This window comes from Lacerta agilis, chromosome 4 (genome assembly GCF_009819535.1).
Source record: "Lacerta agilis isolate rLacAgi1 chromosome 4, rLacAgi1.pri, whole genome shotgun sequence".
Classification (NCBI taxonomy): domain Eukaryota; kingdom Metazoa; phylum Chordata; class Lepidosauria; order Squamata; family Lacertidae; genus Lacerta; species Lacerta agilis.
The window spans coordinates 93,053,170-93,073,686 of record NC_046315.1 but is presented as its reverse complement, the minus strand read 5'-3'; the positions used below and the strand labels follow the sequence as shown (position 1 = coordinate 93,073,686).

At 41.5% G+C, this 20,517-nt stretch overlaps 1 protein-coding gene across 7 annotated transcripts in view; it reads right to left on the bottom strand.

Annotated features, from left to right (window-relative positions):
* Nucleotides 1-13,066: 13,066 nt before the first annotated feature.
* The window catches only part of DACH1 (dachshund family transcription factor 1), a 355,264-nt gene continuing 347,813 nt past the window's right edge, over nucleotides 13,067-20,517 (bottom strand). For all 7 annotated transcript variants that reach the window (XM_033147985.1, XM_033147981.1, XM_033147982.1 and 4 more), the window contains one exon: nucleotides 13,067-13,562. In XM_033147985.1, the coding sequence (XP_033003876.1) occupies nucleotides 13,545-13,562 (18 nt within the window). In that variant the 3' untranslated portion in view covers nucleotides 13,067-13,544. The remainder of the gene's footprint in view (nucleotides 13,563-20,517) is intronic.

The window sequence follows — 20,517 nt, the reverse complement described above, 5'->3', positions numbered from 1 at the left end:
AACGCTACGCTGAATACAATGAATATTTTCAAAAGTGCGCAGCCAGTGAAGGCCATATCAAAGATGCACCATATTAAGATTCTGGAACACAAACCTATTTGCTCCATACTTTCTAAAAATAGTGATGCAGTAACTAAGCAGACCTATGAAGTGGGAGTTCTACCTTCATTTAGTTCTAACCTTCCTACTGTTGCAAGTTCAACAGTTCCTGCTGATATTAAGCTTGGATCTTGGGTAGAAGTGAGTTATGAGGGAAATGTTTTTTCCAGGAACTGTGAAAGACATTAAAATTGTTGAAGAGCAGCAGGAGTACTAAGTTAGTGCTATGAAAAAAACTGGAAATTTCTGGACATGGCCTATGCCTGCTGATGAAATATTTTACATCCGATCTAAAGTCATTGGCGTAATTTCCCCACCTACTATGGTTAATTCAAGAGGCTATTATAGATTCTAAACTGTCTCTAACATTCATGTTTAAATAAATATTTGTCAAAATTTCCTAAGTGACAAGAAAATAATTATTTACCTTCATAAAATTCCAATGTATGAAATTATTATTTGAAAAGTAACGCGAGTTACCATATTATGTAACGTGAGTTACCATGAGAAAAGTTATTCAATTAATAACCATTGAAATTTGAAATGCCTGACCACTATGCTATGAAAGGCAAGATTTCTGTAATACTATTGCCTAAAAAGTTTTTTTCTAAATTCCTCATAAGAGGAGGAAAAAGAAAAAACGTGGGTACATAAAATTAGGCTGTCCAATTCATGTAACGCGAGTTACCACACAAAAATATTTTTTATTTTTAATATTTTGAAATTAATATAAAAAAGGTAATAGGTTTTTAAAATAACCAGGTATGTATTATATACACAATTATTTTATTCAAGATTGCTTCTCATTTACTATGTTTAGATATTACTTAATTGTAGTAATCATAAGTCAAATGTAACGCGAGTTACCATGGAATGACCCATAGACGATCAGTCTTGCTTAAGAAGATTCAACATAGCTTCTGTAAATAAAGGTACCTCATTTTAGAGTTCTGTGCCAAGGTGACCACTTCATCAAAAGGAGAACAAAGACAGATTTGCACAAAGTTTGCACATACTAATTTACATGTATATATGCACAATTATTGTAATAGTAATTTAAATGGGAATCCAATACATCTCACCAAAGCAGGGGATGAGTGTGGCCAGATAAACTGCCCACCTGTTCAGACCACTGTTTAGGCACAGCTTCAAGGTTTTTGCTCTGCCTTCTTAAGGCTCTTTGTCTTTATAAACTGGGGTTGGACTGGACAATTCTTGAAATAGAAGGCTATCCTCTGCAGTCTTGATAGGCATGATCTACTTCAGGTATCCCCAAACTGCGGCCCTCCAGATGTTTTGGCTTACAGCTCCCATGATCCCTAGCTCACAGGCAAACTAAACAAAGTATCAAAGTGGTGATAATAACGTAACAATAAACCAAAACAAACCACCACAAACTGGCTAATAAATGTAAAAAGGAATTTACTAGGATAATAGCTGAATAAAGGTAAACTAATGACCATTTGCACAACCAAAAACATGTTACAATGTCATGTGCAGATCAGTACTGTTTCTGGCAAACACATGGAATAGATTATATGCTCAGTGAACATTCAAATGTCTGAATAACGGAACCATTCAACAAGTGGCTAAGGTCCAAGCATTGAACAATATCCTGATGCCAATAGAAAAAAGGAAAGAAGGTTCAAATTCCAGCTCCTTCCTTCAACCACCTATGTCAATTTCATCAGGGGTGGGGTCAACCGTAGACCTACTGCAGAACTCTCCATTTAGTTCATCCATTATAAACTGTTTTGAACCTTTCTAGTTAACTGTGAATATTCTTATTCCACTCTTGTGTGATATAACGCTACAAGTGGGACATTCATAAGCCCTCACGTTCCCTCCAGCGCTTTCCCCTCGTTGGAACCAGTTCACACAACCAGGTACAGTGGCCAAAGCCTAAGTAGGCATTTACCCACGACAGGGCCTTTTCAGTGGCAATTTCGTCTTTGAGGAATGTCCTTTTTGGTCAGGCGTGTTTGCCTCCTTCATTGTTGACTTTCAAATAAAATGGAGCAATGAAGAAAATAAAAATAAAACTAGAGAGTCTGACCTAGGAAAGCTTGGGTACACATATGAGTTTTAAAGAATCGTTTAATTATTATTATTATTATTATTATTATTATTATTATTATTATTATTATGTGTACCCCGCCCATCTGGCTGGATTTCCCCAGCCACTCTGGGTGGCTTCCAACAAAATCAAATACATTAAAATATCGCACATTAAAAGCTTCCCTAAACAGGGCTGCCTTTGAAGGCAATTGTTGCATTTACCTCACAAATGGCCCGAGGGAGAGAGCATTCCAGAAGGTAGGTGCTATCGCAGAAAAAGCCCCCTTCCACATTGTCATCTGTTGGTTGTGAGATCACCAGCAGGGTCTCCTTAGAAGATCTTAAAGAATGACTAAGTCCTTGCCAGGGGATGCAATCTGTTGGGAATTGGGACCTTTTCATCTAGCAGGGCAGATCTTTATCTTGCCACCCAACCTTACAGGCCAGATTTGACAGGTGAGTGAGGTCGTCCACCTATTCATCATCTGACCTGAGATACGGATGACCAAGGTACCCCAAGGTGAAGGAGGTGGTGCTGGTTTTCAGTATAGGCTTTGAGCCTAATGCACCTCACATGGCTTTTGTGAGGGTGAAGTGAGATGGATCTCAGTGTTTGCTGCCCTGAGATCTTGGATGCCATTCAAAGCAAATGTGATAGATAAATGAATCACAGTTATGAAATATTTCACAAGTTAATTGTTTTCTAAATAAGGCATTTTCCTACTAAGCAGGCCAATGCTATTTCAGAGCAAATACTAAATGCTGCAGTGTGTTATCGGACAATGTTTCATTTCTGTTAATGTACTTGAGAAAGATAAATATATCAGACTCTGGTGACTGAATGTATTATTCATAGTGTCATACTTAGTCATAAAACTCACAGGCTGATTATGTGTAAAGTGAATGAATCATATGGTTAAATATTTTCAAGTGACGTTATGAATGTTGGATATAATCAATAATATACTCGAGCAAAAGTTACACCACTCTTACGGTATTCTTAAGCTTTTCAACATCCAGGCAGGCATTGGATCAGTCTGTTGGCTTGATATAAGATGGTGACCAATATTATCAGTAGGCTTCATCTTTAACAACTTCAGCAAATGTTTATTAATATCTACTGTACAGAGGCCAGTATTGTCACCAGTTTCTTAGCTGAGGAACATGTTACTTCAGCAACTTAGCTGAGATGAGTGACTGCATTTAAGATGCCATTTCCCCCTTAAAATAGAGTATATGCAAGTCCTGGAGCAGCCCCTGAATGTGGTATTGGGCTGGAGGGTCAATAAACTGAGCTTGAACCTGGAAAGGTGGAGGCTTCATGGTCCTCATGTCTAGGGAACAAGTCAGCAGCCTGATCTGGATGAGGTTGCACTCGCTCTGAAGGAGGTACTCCTGGTTCACACTCCACCTCAATCACAGATCCTCTGATGGGGCACTTCTGGTGACTCCTCACACCACCGAAGTTCCATTGGCCTTCACTAGGAACTCCGTGGAACTGCCTACCTGTAGAAGTTTGGCAGAAACCACCCCTGCCTTCTTTCAGACATCTTCTGAAAACTGCACTGTTTAGACAGGCCTCCACAATGTGATTTTTTTCTATACACCAACCAATAGCTACTATTTGGCTGATTTTTTCAATTAAGTTTTATAGATATTTATAGACCGACTTTATCACATTTTGTATGTTGTAAGCCACCCTTATATGGACGAGTGATTTATACATTTTAAAATAAAGAAAGAAACAATATATTATTAGGAACACAGGGAGCTGCCTTCTGCCTGTTCAGACCATTGGTCTATGTAGCTTAGTATTGTCCACACTGATTGCCCAGCAGCTCTCCAGAATTTTAGACATGGCAGAAGTCACTTTTCCAGCTGTATCTGGAGGCACCTGGGATTGAACTTTTGCATGCTGTGCAGTTGCTCTACTGAACTGTGACTCTATGAAGGAATGTGGGGTCTAAGAAAGGTGGTCTGGGGGAAAGCGAGGAGGAGGAATGAATGAGACAAAGATAAGAAAGTTGATGGATGTGAGCACATGCAGTTTTATGTAGACTTTGTTTCAGCTGAAGATGGGGATGAAAGATTCAGGCCAAGTTTGTTCACATGAGATCAATAGGATTTTGTCCATGTAAATAAAATGAGATCCAGGCCCTTTGTTTCAACTGAATAGACCATCAAGCTGAGAGTTTCCAAAGAGAAAATAAACAGCATCAATAAAAATCTAGTAAGAGTTTGTTGGGAGCAGGAAAGCAGATGAACTTACATTGTTGATTTCCCACAATGAATGCAAAACCTGGCATTGTTTCAAAACCCAGAAAATATTTATTATTTAACATTCCTCTTTTTAAAAACAATTAATCTACAATTAGACGTGCTGTAATTATAGCAGAGATCCTGGCAGAATGCATTCAATGGTGTTAACCATTGATAGATTTGTAAACAGAAGCAGCTGGACTGGAATTTCTTCAAGGAAATATTTACATGCCAACAGTTTATCAAACTGAAAGTCTGCCGATAAATCCACACATGGGTATTATGTTAAGGAGAAGAGCAGCAATGATTCATATGCTTTTTTTGGAACAGGCTTGTACTTCTCCAGCTGTAGAAGAATAAAACCAGGAAGGAAAAAGGCCGAACTTGCATCTCCATTCTCATGCCTTTGTTCCAAGTAACTATAGTATGTCTCACACAATTATTTTTTGAGTTGGCCATTGAAAATGTGAGGTGGGCAGAGAAGACTTTCCATGGATACATGGAGGTCCTACAGCTGCAAACGGTTGCTACAGAGTGGTCTGAAGGCAGGCACAACCTTAAGTTAGAAGTCATCGCCGCACATTCTTGATTCCTCTCCATGCTTGTGAACCCGGTTGTATCAAACACTGGTTCAGGCAAGGAGGCCACAGACTCAATGATGCTCTAGTGAATCTTCTGGTTTCCAGCTGAATGCGATCAGCTCCAGGATTTGTTCCATGTATGAAAACGCCTCACCTTCCAACAGTTAGAAGAGCTCACTTTCTGGGATAGCGGAGTCAGTAGAGCATGTGTATGCTGTATGTATAAAAGTTGTAAAAATACATATATACTCTCTCTCTCCTAATCTCAGGGTCATGGGTTCAAACCCCACATTGGACAAAAGATTCCTGTATTGCAGGGGGTTGGACTAGATGACCCATGGTCTCTTCCAGCTCTACAATTCTATGATTCTGTTGGTACCTGTATGAATGACATGGGTTCAAAATCTGGAAGTGCAAATTGGGAGCTCCACATTCATTTACCATCTTTGAAAAAACTGTTGTTAAGCCCATTCCAGATGGGTCAAGCCTGAGCTACCTGTTATTTATCAGATAGTCATTGACCATCAATAGCTAGATAAGGGGAACTTGTACTCAATATCAGAAACAAATATAGGGGAAATATCTGAAGGGGACTGGAATGCAGTGTGGCAGTCAACCTCTTTTAAATCAATATCTGCATTTGTTAAGGAGCAGTCACTTAAATTGATCCACAGGTGGCATCTAACGCCGATGTGCCCACATCGTTTTTGTGGCTCAGTTTCCTCTCTTTGTTGGCAGGGTTGCTCTGCAAATAGGACTTATATTCACTTATGGTGGGAGTGTCAGGCAGTAAACAAGTTTTGGGATGATGTGTTCTACATGATTTATTTATTTATTTTGGTATTACAGTGGTTTAAAATCTAGGCTTCACCTTGCTGTAGTTATTTTGAGTAAATAAATATATTTTGTTCAAGCCATCAATAATCCCTTTCCTGGTAGCAGCCAGGATGGAGATTGCATTATTATGGAGAAGTGATTGTTAACTATGCAATACTGGTATGATAGGCTTTGGAAGGTTTCGCTTGTAGACAAAACGGACACAACATTGCAGACTAGTCAGAGGTGACATTGCTAGAGATAAATGTTAAGATGGCTGGTCTCCCTTCATTCTTTCCATTGATTTGTCACCAGAATAACCTATATCAACTTCTGTTTGCTTTTCTTTTTGGGGAGGTATGTTATCCTGAACTTTATCTCAATATTCCAAACTTTGTTAATCAGGATACTATGTTACCAACTCTCTCCAAGATTTAAGAAAGGTTGTTGTTAACTTTGCAAGTCTGCTACTGTATTTGATCCTGTGGGTTTGACATTTAAAGATATATTCCTTTCAAAGTATGTAATGGGGATGCATGGTTCACTTACATATTTTCTTCTTCTCTTAATGTAATCTTTGGAATGTTTTGTTTATACTGCTTTGCTTCTTTTAATGTTTTGTCTGTAATAATAATAATAATAATAATAATAATAATAATAATAATAATAATAATATCTGGCTTGAGAAAGAGGTTTGTAGTTAACAAGGAATATGTAAAGGTCCCGTACACCATTTTTCTAATGCCTACAAAATAGGGTTGACAGCATGAATTAATAAATAAGAATCTGATTAATTCAGTAATCAAATTCATAGGCCAAATGCTTGCTGATACTAATAAAATAACCTCGCCAATGATTTACACAATTAATTTCAAATGAATTTTTAAATGAAGCTTTGTCAGTTTGGATTAAAGAAGAAAGCTCTTTACGTGTCACATATTTAGGGCATTGCAGGGTAACAGTGGCAACCTTTCTGCTTTTTTCTCCCTCCCTCCCCCCCCCCAAAAAAAAACAAGTGCAAGTGAACCAGTGTATTTTAACATGGTGAGAAAGAACTTGTGCATTTCTTCTGATATCCCCCAAACATGAGCTTGCATAGGCCTAGTTTGCAGCAGAATGTGGTGCTAGAATAACCCTGTTCAGGCATTCGGGACAAAGTTTTCATTGCATGAGGACGTGTAGGGTCACCCCTTGACATGGGCATTTGAGAGCAGGTCTCTCTCAGGGCAGCCTGCCAGCTCTCAGGGGTTCTGAGCTGTGGCGGAATAATGCCTGGTTCATCATGGGTTAACCTATCACTCCCATGTTAGGTAGGCGTTCCCTGGGAGGCGGAGCTAGTTGGCATTCTAAAAGGAGGGGGAACAACCTTGAAAGGCAGTTGGGGGTGGAGGGTTAGAGAGAGAGAAAATGAGAGGTTAGGCTTTGGGGAATGGGAGGAAAGGTCATTACCATTGCTAAAGGGATGCAGGAAATATGCAGGAAATATTATAACTGAGCTGAATTATATAAGAAGATTTGTACCAGTAATAACTCAAGCCATCCATGTTTTCAAGTTACCTAATAAAGTTAAATGTGCTTAAACGTTCGTTGACTGGCAGTGTATCAGTACCTTAAGAGGTTTGACTAAGAGGAGAAAACAAAGCTTTCCTGTGGAAGAGGAAACCGTTTGCTTGTTCTCCTGTCATACAGAGGGCTGGACAGTGAAGCCAAGTGTGCCACTTGTTTGCCTAAAGGGAAGGCAAACTGCAGTAGGTGGGAACCCTGGGAGGGAGATCCCATAGGTGGCAAGAGTTGTTTCGAACGTAAAGCACTGAGGTACCCCAGAGACAACTCCCATATGAACACTGAAGGATTCATCCTAGTTGTCAGTGAAACTTAGGGAGAGTCACGGTTGGGGAAGTATCGACAGGGGAGGGAATAGGATCCCTCACATGAGCCACCTGTGATTGATCAGGCTGCCTTGCTGCAGGCAGGCTCCCAAGTGCACAACCAGAGATGAGGAGGGACTAGCAAGGACAAAAATCTGCCGGGCCACTCATGCATCTTTCACTCCATGTCCTGAAGAAAGCTATTGTCTGCTGCAACCCCTAACACTGCAGATGAGGGAAATGATGTCTGAATGTTCTGTGTATGCTAACATCCTGCAGCTAGCAGAGTATCAGGGAGAAATATTCTAGTTCACCGTGTTCTAGGGATTTTTCTTCTTTAAATTTGCATTTTGTTGTTTTTTTTATGTTGGGAAACTGCAGTGCAATCTGAAGGGTGCAATCCATTCTACAACTTCTTTCTGCTGCATGTGCTGCCCTGGTCATATGCTAAGGCCACATGCACACTATCTATTGTGCTTTTATGTTGTAACCTCCTGAGACCTGCGGGTATAGGGCGGTATACAAATTTAACAAACAAACAAACAAAAACAACATGGCTACTCAATGGTTATGTTTTGCCTCCACTGTTGGAGGCAGTATGCTTCTGAATACCAGTTGAAAGGAATCGCAGGTGAGGAGAATGATGTTGTGCTCAGGTCCTGGGCTCCCCCTGGCATTGGGTTGGCCACTGTGAAGATACTGTACTGGACCTTTGTCTTGATCTAGCAGAGTTCTCATTTTCATAGGTGAAAAGTGTGAAAGACGCTTGCTGTACCAGGGGCAAAACTTTTGCTTTATTATGGTACGTCCTGTGGACTGTTTTGTCCAGTTCAGTAATTTGTCTGTAAACAATTCCGCTCTCTGTTTAACAATTCGTAGTAATAGGGCACATTGCAGTTATTCAGAGCAGCGCGCACACACACACGTTGGCATTCCTGGTCATAGCTTTGTAATGCAGGTGTAAGGTTTAAAATGTAGATAACCAGTAACATACAAGCACTGAGGAGAAGCTGATGTAACCTAGCCCCAAGTTGCCGCTGGTGCCTTGCTCTGACAATCTGGAGCCAATTTGCCTCCGATTAGATTGTGGTGACTAGTCTCTATATCAATCATGCTCAGTCAGAAAGCCCTTCATGCTGCGCCTCGAACACGAGGGCCGATCCAGTTCCTCAGGAAGTTGCTGCAGGCTGAGAAAGCGGGGCATCTAAATTCCTTACCAAACGCTTTCATCCGTTTGCTCACAAATTGTGAATAAATATCTGAAGGAGGAAGCCCTAATATAAGAAGTGAGGGTTAACTAAGGCTAATTTGTTGAAACTGCAGAGTAAGTTGCACAAGGAGTAGAACTGGCATCAGGGCTTGGCATCGCTGGGCACCCAAAGAGCCTTGCCATTGTCAGCTGACCAACTACTCTCTCTCTCTCCTGTGTTTTTCTCTCTAAGGATCCTCCTAGATGTGACTTCTTCCTCTTCCTCCTTGCTATCACTGCCTCTTCACCTGCCCTCTCCAAGTGTGGAAATAGTGGCAAGAGAGCTACCAGTTGCCTGTTGCTGTCCCTCTGGTCAGCTGCTCCCATATTGGTGCCAAGAGGAAAAGGACAAGCCAATGGGCAGCGGTGCCATGCCATCACTCAGAGAAAGGGGCAGGGGGCAAAGAAAGGTGTCTTGTCCAAGGACACACACACCCCAGTCAGGCATAATTTGCATTTAGTGAACTTTGTTTTGTGTGACCATACACAAAATAAAATGTTTCAGCACCTACGTTTGGTGTGCTTTACTTTTTTGGGCCAGCTTACTCAAGATTACCAGATACTTCCTCCCCTTGAATGCATTCCGATTCCTCCTGGTTATCTGAATATATATATTCTATTGCTACATGGCTCTACCATCTTGCAGTTTCCAGCCCTGTTAAATATGACATTCTTTGACTTAAAGAGTGAAATTATTTGGTTGCTGGACATACAAATAGGTGTGAGACGAGGGTAGGGATTGGTGACATTTTCCTTATCATCTTTCTGGTATGGTTGAGAGGAACAACACGAGAAAAGGGTTACTTATGTATGCTGCTTGCAATTGCTAACTCCTCTTGATGTTTTCCTGAAGTTGAGAAGGGATGCTTTCCTGAGACAATAGAAATGATTGTTAGCGAATATGAAGCAAAGTTATGAGGCGAAATTTTGCCAGTCGGGACCTGGAATTTCAGGCTAATGAAACAATCTCATCTTGCTGGACTAATCTTGTTGGTTTTCAAATTTCAAGCAAGCCCCGCCATTGTGAGAGCACAGCAGCTTCACATGTTAAATGTTCTGTCCCATATGAACAAAATACAGCTGTGACAAGCCTACCACTCTTATGCATATTATTTGCAAACAATCCTGTTAAGAGTGATGGAAGGCAAGTATTCACATGGCATTACTCTGCTACATCAGGGATTTTTCTATCCAGATGGATAAAATATCTAAATGAGCAGGAGGAGGGTTAACACTCTTACAGAAAAGTTTGAATATAAATTTAATTATATTTCAACTATATCCCTCTCTGAAAACAACAACACAAAAGGAAGACCCATCTTATTCACTTAACATATATGTTGAGACTGCAGTGTGGATCTTAAGGTCTTTTTAAATGTTTAAAATGTTTTCAGTTTAAGTGAGGAAGTGCATTAAGATTTTAAAAGTTTCTAAGTATCTTGCAGAACTTGATGGGTATTTGACAGAGAGAGAGAGAGAGAGAGAGAGAGGAACAAGAAAGTGGGTTAGAGAAAAAAAAAATCTTCCACACTCTTGTAGTTATGGAAATAACATGTTTTGTTCCATCAATGTGTGCACTTTACATTATTCAGCACAAAGCTTTGTAAAATAAGAATCCTGGGAATATCACAATATAAAGGGGGGAAAGGTACAAATAACAGCTTCATAAACTGAGAAATGTACATAAATAAATCATGCAGATGGGGGCAGTTTGCTTAGCTGGCAAGAAACAAAATATGGAAAATCTGCTTGTTAAACAATAACCACAGAGTGTGCTTTTATGATGTGTTTTTTTTCTCCTCTTCACCACAGTAATTCATATTAGAGGTAGAAGCGGTTGCATGTTAAATAAAATCATTCGGCATTGTTCTCACATTGCAAAGAGCTGACTTGTGTTGTTTTAAGATGCCTCCCATTAGAAAGTAAACATTTGTCTGATGTTACACATTTCACAAAATTTAATAAAGATGAACTGTAAATAAAGTCGCAGGCAGATTTCAGACAGTTTTATTAGCAGATTGTTGAAAAGGAGGAGGGGAAAAAAGAGAAAAATTAAATACAATACCAGTAAACGTGGTTCTCACATCGAAACCAGGCGCAAGTAACTAGGCTACCATAGAAAAATTTTCCAATTCTTGCATTATGATGTAAAAACAGATTTTTGTACAGATTTTGTACAACAAAATTCATAATAATTTTTTTTCTCATTTTTAGAAAACTTTAAATATATAGATAAAAATAGACAATTTTCATAGGTCCTACATGAAGATGAGAATGTTCTGTTCCAAGGGCTTGCATAGAGCGCAAAGGTGGTTATAATATAGAACAACTAGACATTAATATCTCTTAAAGATTACAAAAAGCATTTAAACAATAACATGAACACAACATTTCTTCATAATCTAGGCAAAAGGAAAAAAAAACCTTTGTGTGTAACTAAAGAGGGGGCAAAAGAAACCCAAATTCATCATACGGTAGCATTTAACGAACTGTAATATTTACACTTGTTTTTAAGTAAGATATACTTCTTTTCCTCATTATTCTTAGCATTTCCTTTATGTAGGTACCAAACCAAACGATGATGCATACCCAAAGAGTCTGGAAAGTATACACTTTATGAACAATTAAGCCTACTTACAGGTGACTCTCTGCAAGGAGCAAGAGCAATGATAGAGATGCTACAGATTTCATTTGTAGATTTTTTTTTAATTAACAAAAAAACACCCCTCTTTTCTCTCATATAAATAATTTAACAGTTTGCCACAAAGTCCACCTAATGACAGCTGTTAACGCTTTAAAGACTGCACTTCAGGGCGGGGGGGAGGGCGAACCTGTAGTCGTCTTCTTATTATTAACATGTCTATTGTGAAGTACCCGGTAACCATGTTTGAATGACAAAATAGTCCCTAAATGCCTCTTTTAGTTCCATGGGGTGAAACGGTTTTATTTCTCGATGTAAAATCACGAGAGGCCGAAAACAGGCCACAAAAAACCCCAATTCCGAAACACTATTACCAGGGCAAAATAAAATTTTTAAAAACCACCAAAACCAGAATTATTTAAATTTGGACAGAGGCGTTGCTTTGACAGCATTATTACTTCAGGTGAGACATTTTACGTGTCTGTGGTTCCGATTACGTTTTTATATAAAACGTATGCGTATAAACGTTGAAGAGGAAGGATGTGAGCGCGTAGGGTGGCCATTAGTCAACAAAGCAGTCTTTAAAGGGGTAACTTGGGAGTAAAGGAGATAATTTAGGATGTAATAAGCACTGTGTCACAGCTTGCTTCCAGTTATGAGCACAAAGGTGGAGAACAGATATCATAGCATTTATAAAGACAGTAAAAAGTAACACGCAACCAGCCTTGCTTAAGACGAGGCCGGCAGGAAGGACAAAAGACTTCAACTTTATCACTTAGCTCTACGTGGTATTGGACTGATAACATCAAGTGTCTGTTTAGCCTCTGAGGTTTCCCCCTCCCCAGCAAATTTGACGTAATATGACATTAACATACAAAAATATTTCTGGCGGGTTGACTTGCTCTTGAGCCACAATTTACTCTTAAAAGCGCTGCTTCCCAGCACTGACCAATATACAAATAAAAGTGGCTGTCATCCCCACATCCCCGTTCGTTAATACTGTGACTTCAGGACAAATATTTACATGCCTGCATGCGTTAAAATCAGAAAGGTGTCGTTTGGACCAACAGGGTGACAAAACATATTATCTAAAATTGTTGTTTTCCTAAAATCTAGTATTCTACGGCATACATAATACCTTCTGTGTGTGGTTTGTGATTATATAACTGTACATTTGACCAACAGTTTCAGCAAGAAGCAACATCTTGTCACTCCCCCTCCCAAACTACTGCCAGGTTAGAATCGGAAATTATAACAGATCTTTAATCTTTACTTGGAAAGACTATTGCAAACAGTAAAAATTACTTTGTTTACATTCTGTACTTCTTTTTTTCCACCCAAGATAAAATTGTTTTGACTTCTTGTAATGTGTTGGTCTTTTGAAAAGTATATTGGGGGAAGAGGTCTTTAAAGGAAACAATACTCTGTCCTAGAATCGAAGGGGGGCGGTGTTGGTGTAACTCTTTTGTTTGTCTGTTCCTAGTTTTATGTTTTCCGGAATTTTCTTATGCCTCTTTTGGAAAGGTTCGCTTCTATACTGTCTTGTTGGTTTACATAATAGTCTTTAGGTGTAAAAGTGGGCACTGTGGAAGTTTTGTTTGATGTGCTCAAAGAATCGGAGGAGACAGTTTCCATTCCATCGGAAAGAGAATGCGAGGTCCTGTTCTGGCCGTTCTGTACAAGGAAGTGTCCATAGGCAAATTTATTGTTAGCTGGTTGTTGAAGAAGTGTGCTACGTGAGTTGTAGAAACATTCTCTGCAACACGGGGAGAAGTCACCGGAAACCCACAGAAGATGCCCTTTCGGAAAGATATAAAACCTCTGCACGCGGATACATGAAGTGGCCAAGTTGCCTGGTAAGCACCTTTGTGTTTTTGCAGAACTTGCAAACTGGCAAATGTCTCACTGCAGAGTTCTTTAAACTGTAGCACACAGGTCTTCAGCGGGATATGTTCAGTACATGACAGTAGTTTTCAAATAAAGTCTTCCATCTAAAATATAAATAATACAAAAAAAAAGTTTGAAAGTGCTTTGAACATTGCTCTCTGAAAGCACATTTCTCCTTGTAATGCTGATAACATTTCCTTGCTTAACAACTTCCAAGTCTGGCGGTATCTCCTCAAAACTTCTACAGTCTGACTGCTACAACGCTTTCTAAGTGACTGGTGTTGTAAAAGATGCTGCGATCATTTAACTGTTATAACACTGGGAGAAACTACAGGGACTCCTGTGGATTTTGTTTAACATTTAACTGTGCTTAGGAAAATTACTTTGCTATGGCAAGAGGAATACTATTCGTATGTCCTACGTGCTCTTACCAAAAAATACAGGTCATGATGCAGGCAGGGGCGTCGCTAGGGGGGGGCGCTGGGGGCGGTACGCCCCCGGGCGACAGGGGCCACAAGCGGCGGGTGGGGGCGACAAGCGGCGGGTGGGGGCGACAAGCGGCGCCCCTCCCGCCACTCCCCAGGCAACGCCGGTCACCCCGGGAGCAGCAGCGCTGCACGGATGGGGTGCTCCCTCGGCCGTGCGCTGTTGCTCCTGGGGCGACCGGAGCGAGCGGCGGCGCATGGGGGTGACAAGCGGCAGCCCCTCCCGCCATTCCCAAGCGCTGCCGCTCCCTCCGTCACCCCAGGAGCAACAGCGCACGGCCGAGGGAGCACCCCGTCCGTGCAGCGCTGCTGCTCCCGGGGTGACCGGCAGCGTGGGGAGTGGCAGGAGGGGCCGGCGCTTGTCAGCCCCACGCGCTGCCGCTGGCTCCGTCCCCCCCGGGAGCAGCAGCGCACGGTGTGTGCGGTGCTGCTGCTCCTGGGGCAACGGAGCGAACGGCGGCACGTGGGGGTGGCAGGAGGCAGCCCCTCCCACCATTCCCACGCGCTGCCGCTCCCTCCGTCACCCTGGGAGCGGCAGCGCACGGCCCGACGACGGAGTGCGCCTGCGCGCGCAGGCGCACTCTGTCATCGGATCGCCGCTTCCACAGCCTCCTTTTGAGCCGGAGAGCTTAAAAGCGAGCTCTTCGGCTTAAAAGAGGGCTGCAGAAGCGGCGCCGGCACCCCCGGAAACGCCCTGGGGGCGGAGCGTCATGACGTCACAATGTGATGTCACGACGCCCCGCCCCCGGGGCGTTTCCTTTGCCGCCCCGGGTACCGCGGAGCCTTACTCCGCCACTGGATGCAGGAGAAGTGCTAAAGGACAAAAGACAGTGAGGACTGGGTGAGAAGTGAGGGAAAGGGAGGATGGTCTGTCCCACCCAGTCTCACTAATCAGGGATGGTACCTAATAGGACACTCTTCCCCGTGGTGAATTCAGTGAACCAGCCAGTGTTATTCCTAATCATCAGGCTAGTGGCCTACTCAGAGGAATGGAATCACTGGATGCAGCCAATGGGTGCTACTGCCGAGTTGAAAGAAAGAGCAGGGGGAAGGACATCTATCCCTTATTCCTCAGATGCTTTTCTTGTACCAGCAGCTCCCTGTCCATGGAGATGCTAGCTTATGGCCACAGCGCATTCTTTGGATTTTAGGTGTATTGTTCAACATACATACAACAAAATGCCCATGTTCACTTGTAGATGTGAATACAGAACATCAGTAAAGAGCAAAATATTTAATAGATTCCATGATTCTAGAATTTTTGCTCTCTATGTTAATTAATTGTCATTTAAAAAAAATACTCTTTTTCATCTATGGCTTTCAAATACAAAAGGGTATTTATGAAGTATGGAACATGAGAGGACCACTGTGCATTAAATCACCACTGAGATTGTAAGAAGAAAGTTAACCTGATTCAGAAGCACAAAGAATTGCATTGTGGGTTGAAATTTTACGCCAGAAAAAAAGGCAGAGAAACCAGTATCTCACCCTAATTCAGTGTGTCTTCTCTAGAGAAAGTAACCATTTCCTGGTAGATAAGGTTATGGAATCTGATTTAGGTGACTTGGATTTGCACCCAGCTCAGCCATTTGCATTGTCTGTTTTCATGGCGTATATGCCACTTTTTCAACATTGTCTATTTTGGTGTACAAACCAGACTCTAAATGTAACAGCAAACCAAGAAAGCCCCCCCCCCCTTTGAAGGACTTACACTCTGCTTCCAAACCAGGATGGACTGATTTAAATCAATGTGATTTAAACCACCCCAAAACAGGCTGATTAAATGATAGATTTAAAACATGTTTCTCGTGGGTATTTGATATATTTCCTAGCCAGTAATGCACATTTCTACATCTTAACTTACCACTGTAGCATCAAATCTACCTAGGAGGGTACAGGTTTCTCAATCTATATAATAACATTTTTATTAATTTTAGCAAGTTTTATATGGTACATAGCTTATTTCATAGTTTTCTCTGTATATATGTCAAAAGAAGGGCCCTGTCCATTCATAAATGTAAATTATAGAACTGTGCTTGTTAAAAAGCACATACAAAAAAAAGGAAGATACAACACCACCCAGGTAGGCACCATGCAATAAATGATCATTCTAGTAATATACAGAAAACATATACAAAATCTGATTGAACAGGGGGGGGGGAATCATTAAAAAAAATAAAAGATCATCCGTTTTTACCTATTCCATTATGCATATACATCCCTAACTGGATGAGATATGGCATACGCAAATTAATGTTGTGGGTAAGAATCCCAGTAATAAAAGCTGTAATCCCACCAATAAATTGTAGAGTAAGAGCTGTGTAAGGATAGGTCAAGTCCTCTCTCTCCTTCCCTGCTAAACAGCTGACTGGTGTAATATTGACTTATGTTGGATCAGAAAGTGCTTACAGTGATACATTCAGGAGACTGAGGTTTGGGCCCGATGCAGCAATCCACATCTGTGACTGCTGATGGATCCGTTTCACATTGCGTATCGAGGACCTCAAGCCACCCCCCCATTGACTTGACACAGGAGACATAATTTTGTTTGGGTTTTTGGCAATAATTTAGGCCACAACTTTATTTAAATACAAATTCGGTGAGTGGTTGCGTAGGCATTGGTTCAGACTACTGTCCTACCGGGACAGAGGCTGGCCTAGAACCAGCGATTGGGAGAATGCCGCTGAGGAGAGCTAAGGAGCGGGGGGAAACAACGCTACCCTCTCCCCATGGTCCCGGGGACTCGGCCACGGCCCTAACCCCTACTGGGGGCTTCGGACAAAGCATAAGAGTTGCCGGATTCCTTTAACGGAATTCCCAGCATCATCATGATTCTGGATGGGAACCGCCCAATCCAGCAATCCACACAGGAACCAATGCCTAACCGCCAACCTTACAAGTTGTGACAAGTTGCTACTGCAGTAGGCAAAAGCAAATGGCAACAGCCAATCAATTCCTACTGGGCCTCTGCCCCAAAGCAGACGACCCCATGACAGGCAGTTGCAAGGTCAAGCACAGAGGCCTAAGAAAAAGAAGGGGGGCGGGGGGGTGATCAGAAGCCGAAGCCAAGAGAAGGATCACCCTGCGTGAAGAGGAATATATAGGACGCTAAGCTGTCCATCACAAGTTGCAACATTTACTTTTGCCCAGTAACTCTTAACTGCCCTATAGCTACTAAGGCCGGCTACCGGCCCCACCCCCACAGGAAGGGATGTGTCTTGCCAGGTCCCGATCGCAACACGTGCTCTTACTCATGGTAGAACCCGATTTAACAAAACTATTAGACTGAAAATTCATAATCTCAGAATAGGGAGAGGTTTTAGTCAAAAAATTGTGCATTTCTCCCCTGCCAGATACTGCTGGTGCTTTAATTTTAAAAAAAAAGCTTTCCAAGATGTAAGGCTTTTAAAGTATTTTTTTTTAAAACAGATTTCATTTCATTCAGCTTGTGGGAGGAAGGAATCCAAGCAAACCGAAGTTACAACGCCTCCTCACATTTATTTTCAATACATCCCTTTTCTTTACGGCAGCTGCCTTGTCTTAGCAAAGCTTCCTATTGACATTGTCACAGATTGGATTTCTTGTCTGTCCTTCTCTCACCCCTTTTCATAACCCACTTTCATAGAAACAGGCCCTCCATCCATTTTGCTCCTTCATGTATTACTGCCATCCCCAACCATCTGAAAGATCCTCTAGCAGAGTGGTCTACCATCCTGGCCATAGCTGTCAACTCCCCCCCCCCTTTTTAAGGGAAATTCCCTTATTCCAAATAGGATTCCTCGCAAGTAAAGGGAAAAGTTGACAGCTATCCTGGCTGCTTCTTCAGCTCACATTCTGACAAGCCCTTTTGCCTTTATTTCTTCGTTCTGAGAAGGGATCTAAAACTGAAAACCGAAGCTGCAAAGCTTTTAGGTAAACACTACACTAACCCAAATAAAGGGAAAATAAAGGGGCAAAAATATTTGCAAGGATCTGAGTGGGGGGGGGGAATCCATAAACCTATCAAAGCTAGTCTGGGAAGTATTAAAATTGGAGGGGTTACATTGTTTGTTTAAAATATGAAACTGAAAATAAAGGCTTTCTGGACCAGCTTTAGCAGGCATGTCCAACAGGTAGATCGTGATCTACCGGTAGATCACTGGGTCCCCCCAAAGAAGCTGAACAACTGTGGCCCCCCTGAAAAAGCTCAACATTTTACCTCTTCCCTGAAAAAACTCAACAACTTCGACCCGAACCCCAAAAAAGGAGGTAGATCACTGCCAGTTTTTAACTCTGTGAGTAGATCGCAGTCTTTTGGGAGTTGGCCACCCCTGGCTTTAGCAAGGTATAATTCTCCCGTGTGAATAGAGTAGAATAAAGCTGTTATTTACAACACCAGTGCTGCCCAGAAACAACTGTTGGATACTGTATAGTATTTATCAGAATTTTGGTTATCTAGAATGGGTAAAAGCTAATGATGACAGGCATTGACTGTAATTCCTGTACCTATGGGTTAAAGGTAGTCTACCTTCAGTCCATTATGTTTTATTTATCTGTATTGGGTCTCAAGGAACAATTTGTATCTTTCGTCAGGACAGAAGCTTCTAAATCTGCAGGAAGAGTGAGTATATTTTTCAAAGCCTACTACGCGAGGCCTTTTCCACCATGAATGTCAAAGAGGCGGAAACAACAGGGCACGTTTGCCGATATTTATGTAGGACTGGTTTCCCTTCCCTTCCCCCCAAAAAGCATATGCTTGCTACATAATCTAATGAGCATAGATCAGGTCTGCTCAACCTGTGATGGTTCAAGATAGTCCACCAGCAATGCGAAGTAAGCCACTAGAGATGTCTGAAAAACTTGCTGTTTGGGTTATCTGCCTGGGACTACATATAAATGGGTGAACTGTCAAGCAGCTGGCAGACCACGGTGCATGGATGGTTGGCGAGTTGCATCTGGTCACAAGTTGCTCAGGCCTGACACTGCGGGTAAATATCACTGTCAACCTGTTTATCTGTGAATCATAACATTAAAAGCGTTTGTAATGGCAGCATGTCTGAACTAGCTTTTAAAAAGCTGTAGGTAGAAAATGCAACTTGAAAAAAGAGACAGTGCAAGAATTTTTGTAAAGTTAAGAAATTAATAAAGCTTCATGTGAAGGTTTTGATTCCAGCCTATATAAATATGTCCTGATTAATTTATTTGACTGGTGTGCTATAAAATATGTCCCATCTGCCACAAATCAGCCGCATTAATGATTAAGAGCTCAAATCCTTTGCTTTTCTCAGCTTCCCATTGTCATCCATTTGCTTTGCTGCTAGGAGCATACCGTATTTTCTGGCGTATAAGATGACTGGGCGTATAAGACGACCCCCAACTTTTCCAGTTAAAATACAGAGTTTGAGATATACTCAACCGCAGATTCTCCACCCGGCATATAAGACGACCCCCGACTTTTGAGAAGATTTTCCTGGATTAAAAAGTAGTCTTATACACCAGAATATACAGTAACTTTCCCTTTCTGTGTGACGACAGTTTTAACCCACTAGTGGCATTTCACCATTGCCAGGTAAACAGTGCAAGCGTCGTGTGCGAGGGGCTGATTTGGGTGGATAGGAATACGTTAGGGGAAGCTGGCATATTTCAGAGTCAACGGAATGGCCCCATAGTGCTGTTTACTTTGCTATTCCGTTTTAAAAAGTAACATTATGCGTCTTTTAAATGTGACTTTCCAAAGTGGTGTACAAATAGAAATGAAAGAGTAAAACAAATAATCCAAGCCAAGAACCACAGAGCAGCATAAAATAAACAAATAGTTGCTAAGATCAATTTGCTTGGGGCAAATAAAAAAGCCCTAAAGCTTGTTCACCCTATGCACCAGGTAGCCAGCCCTGATTTTGTTCTGTTGCTAGGCTATCGCAGCTAGGACTTCCACTGGATATATCAAAAGAACGGCCTTTGTCAGCTTTTTAGCATAGAAAATAGAGGTGGAGGAGGAGGAGGGACCTAACTTCAGAACCTTGCTCCTCATCCTCATCCTGATGCGCTGATGTGCCTGCAGTTAGTGGATGAGACCGGGAAGTGAATGTACAGCGACTCTTTACATGTGTAACTCTGCAAAGCTGCAAATCTTACATCAAGGGAAGCTTGTATGTTTCCATGCAGATAGGTCTCCTTACCTCCATTGGGCTGATGAAATATACATCAAATAAAATGGAATGTTTTTTCTCTGAATAAAAACAAACCTGCTCACGTAAGTTAAAGGATGTAATCAAGTGCACTTCCTGTTAGGAAGAAACTCTTATTGAAAAACGGCAGCTATTTTGTTTCCTCAGAAGTTTTTTGGGGGGTTTTTTTGTAGGCAAGGCACCTGTAATCTAATGAGGTTTGCCATTTTTCAAAGAACAGCTGTGCCCAAACGCACACAGCCCCTTCATCCCAATGTTGATAAAAGCATCTCTGATCCACAGCTCAAGCAGTTTCAAATTATATAACTGCTGGGTTTATTTGTTTTAATAAGATAGGGCAAGTGTGAATCGCAGTGTAATCCTAACCTTCCATTCAACATGGTGTTTTAATAATTGAAGGGAAAGGA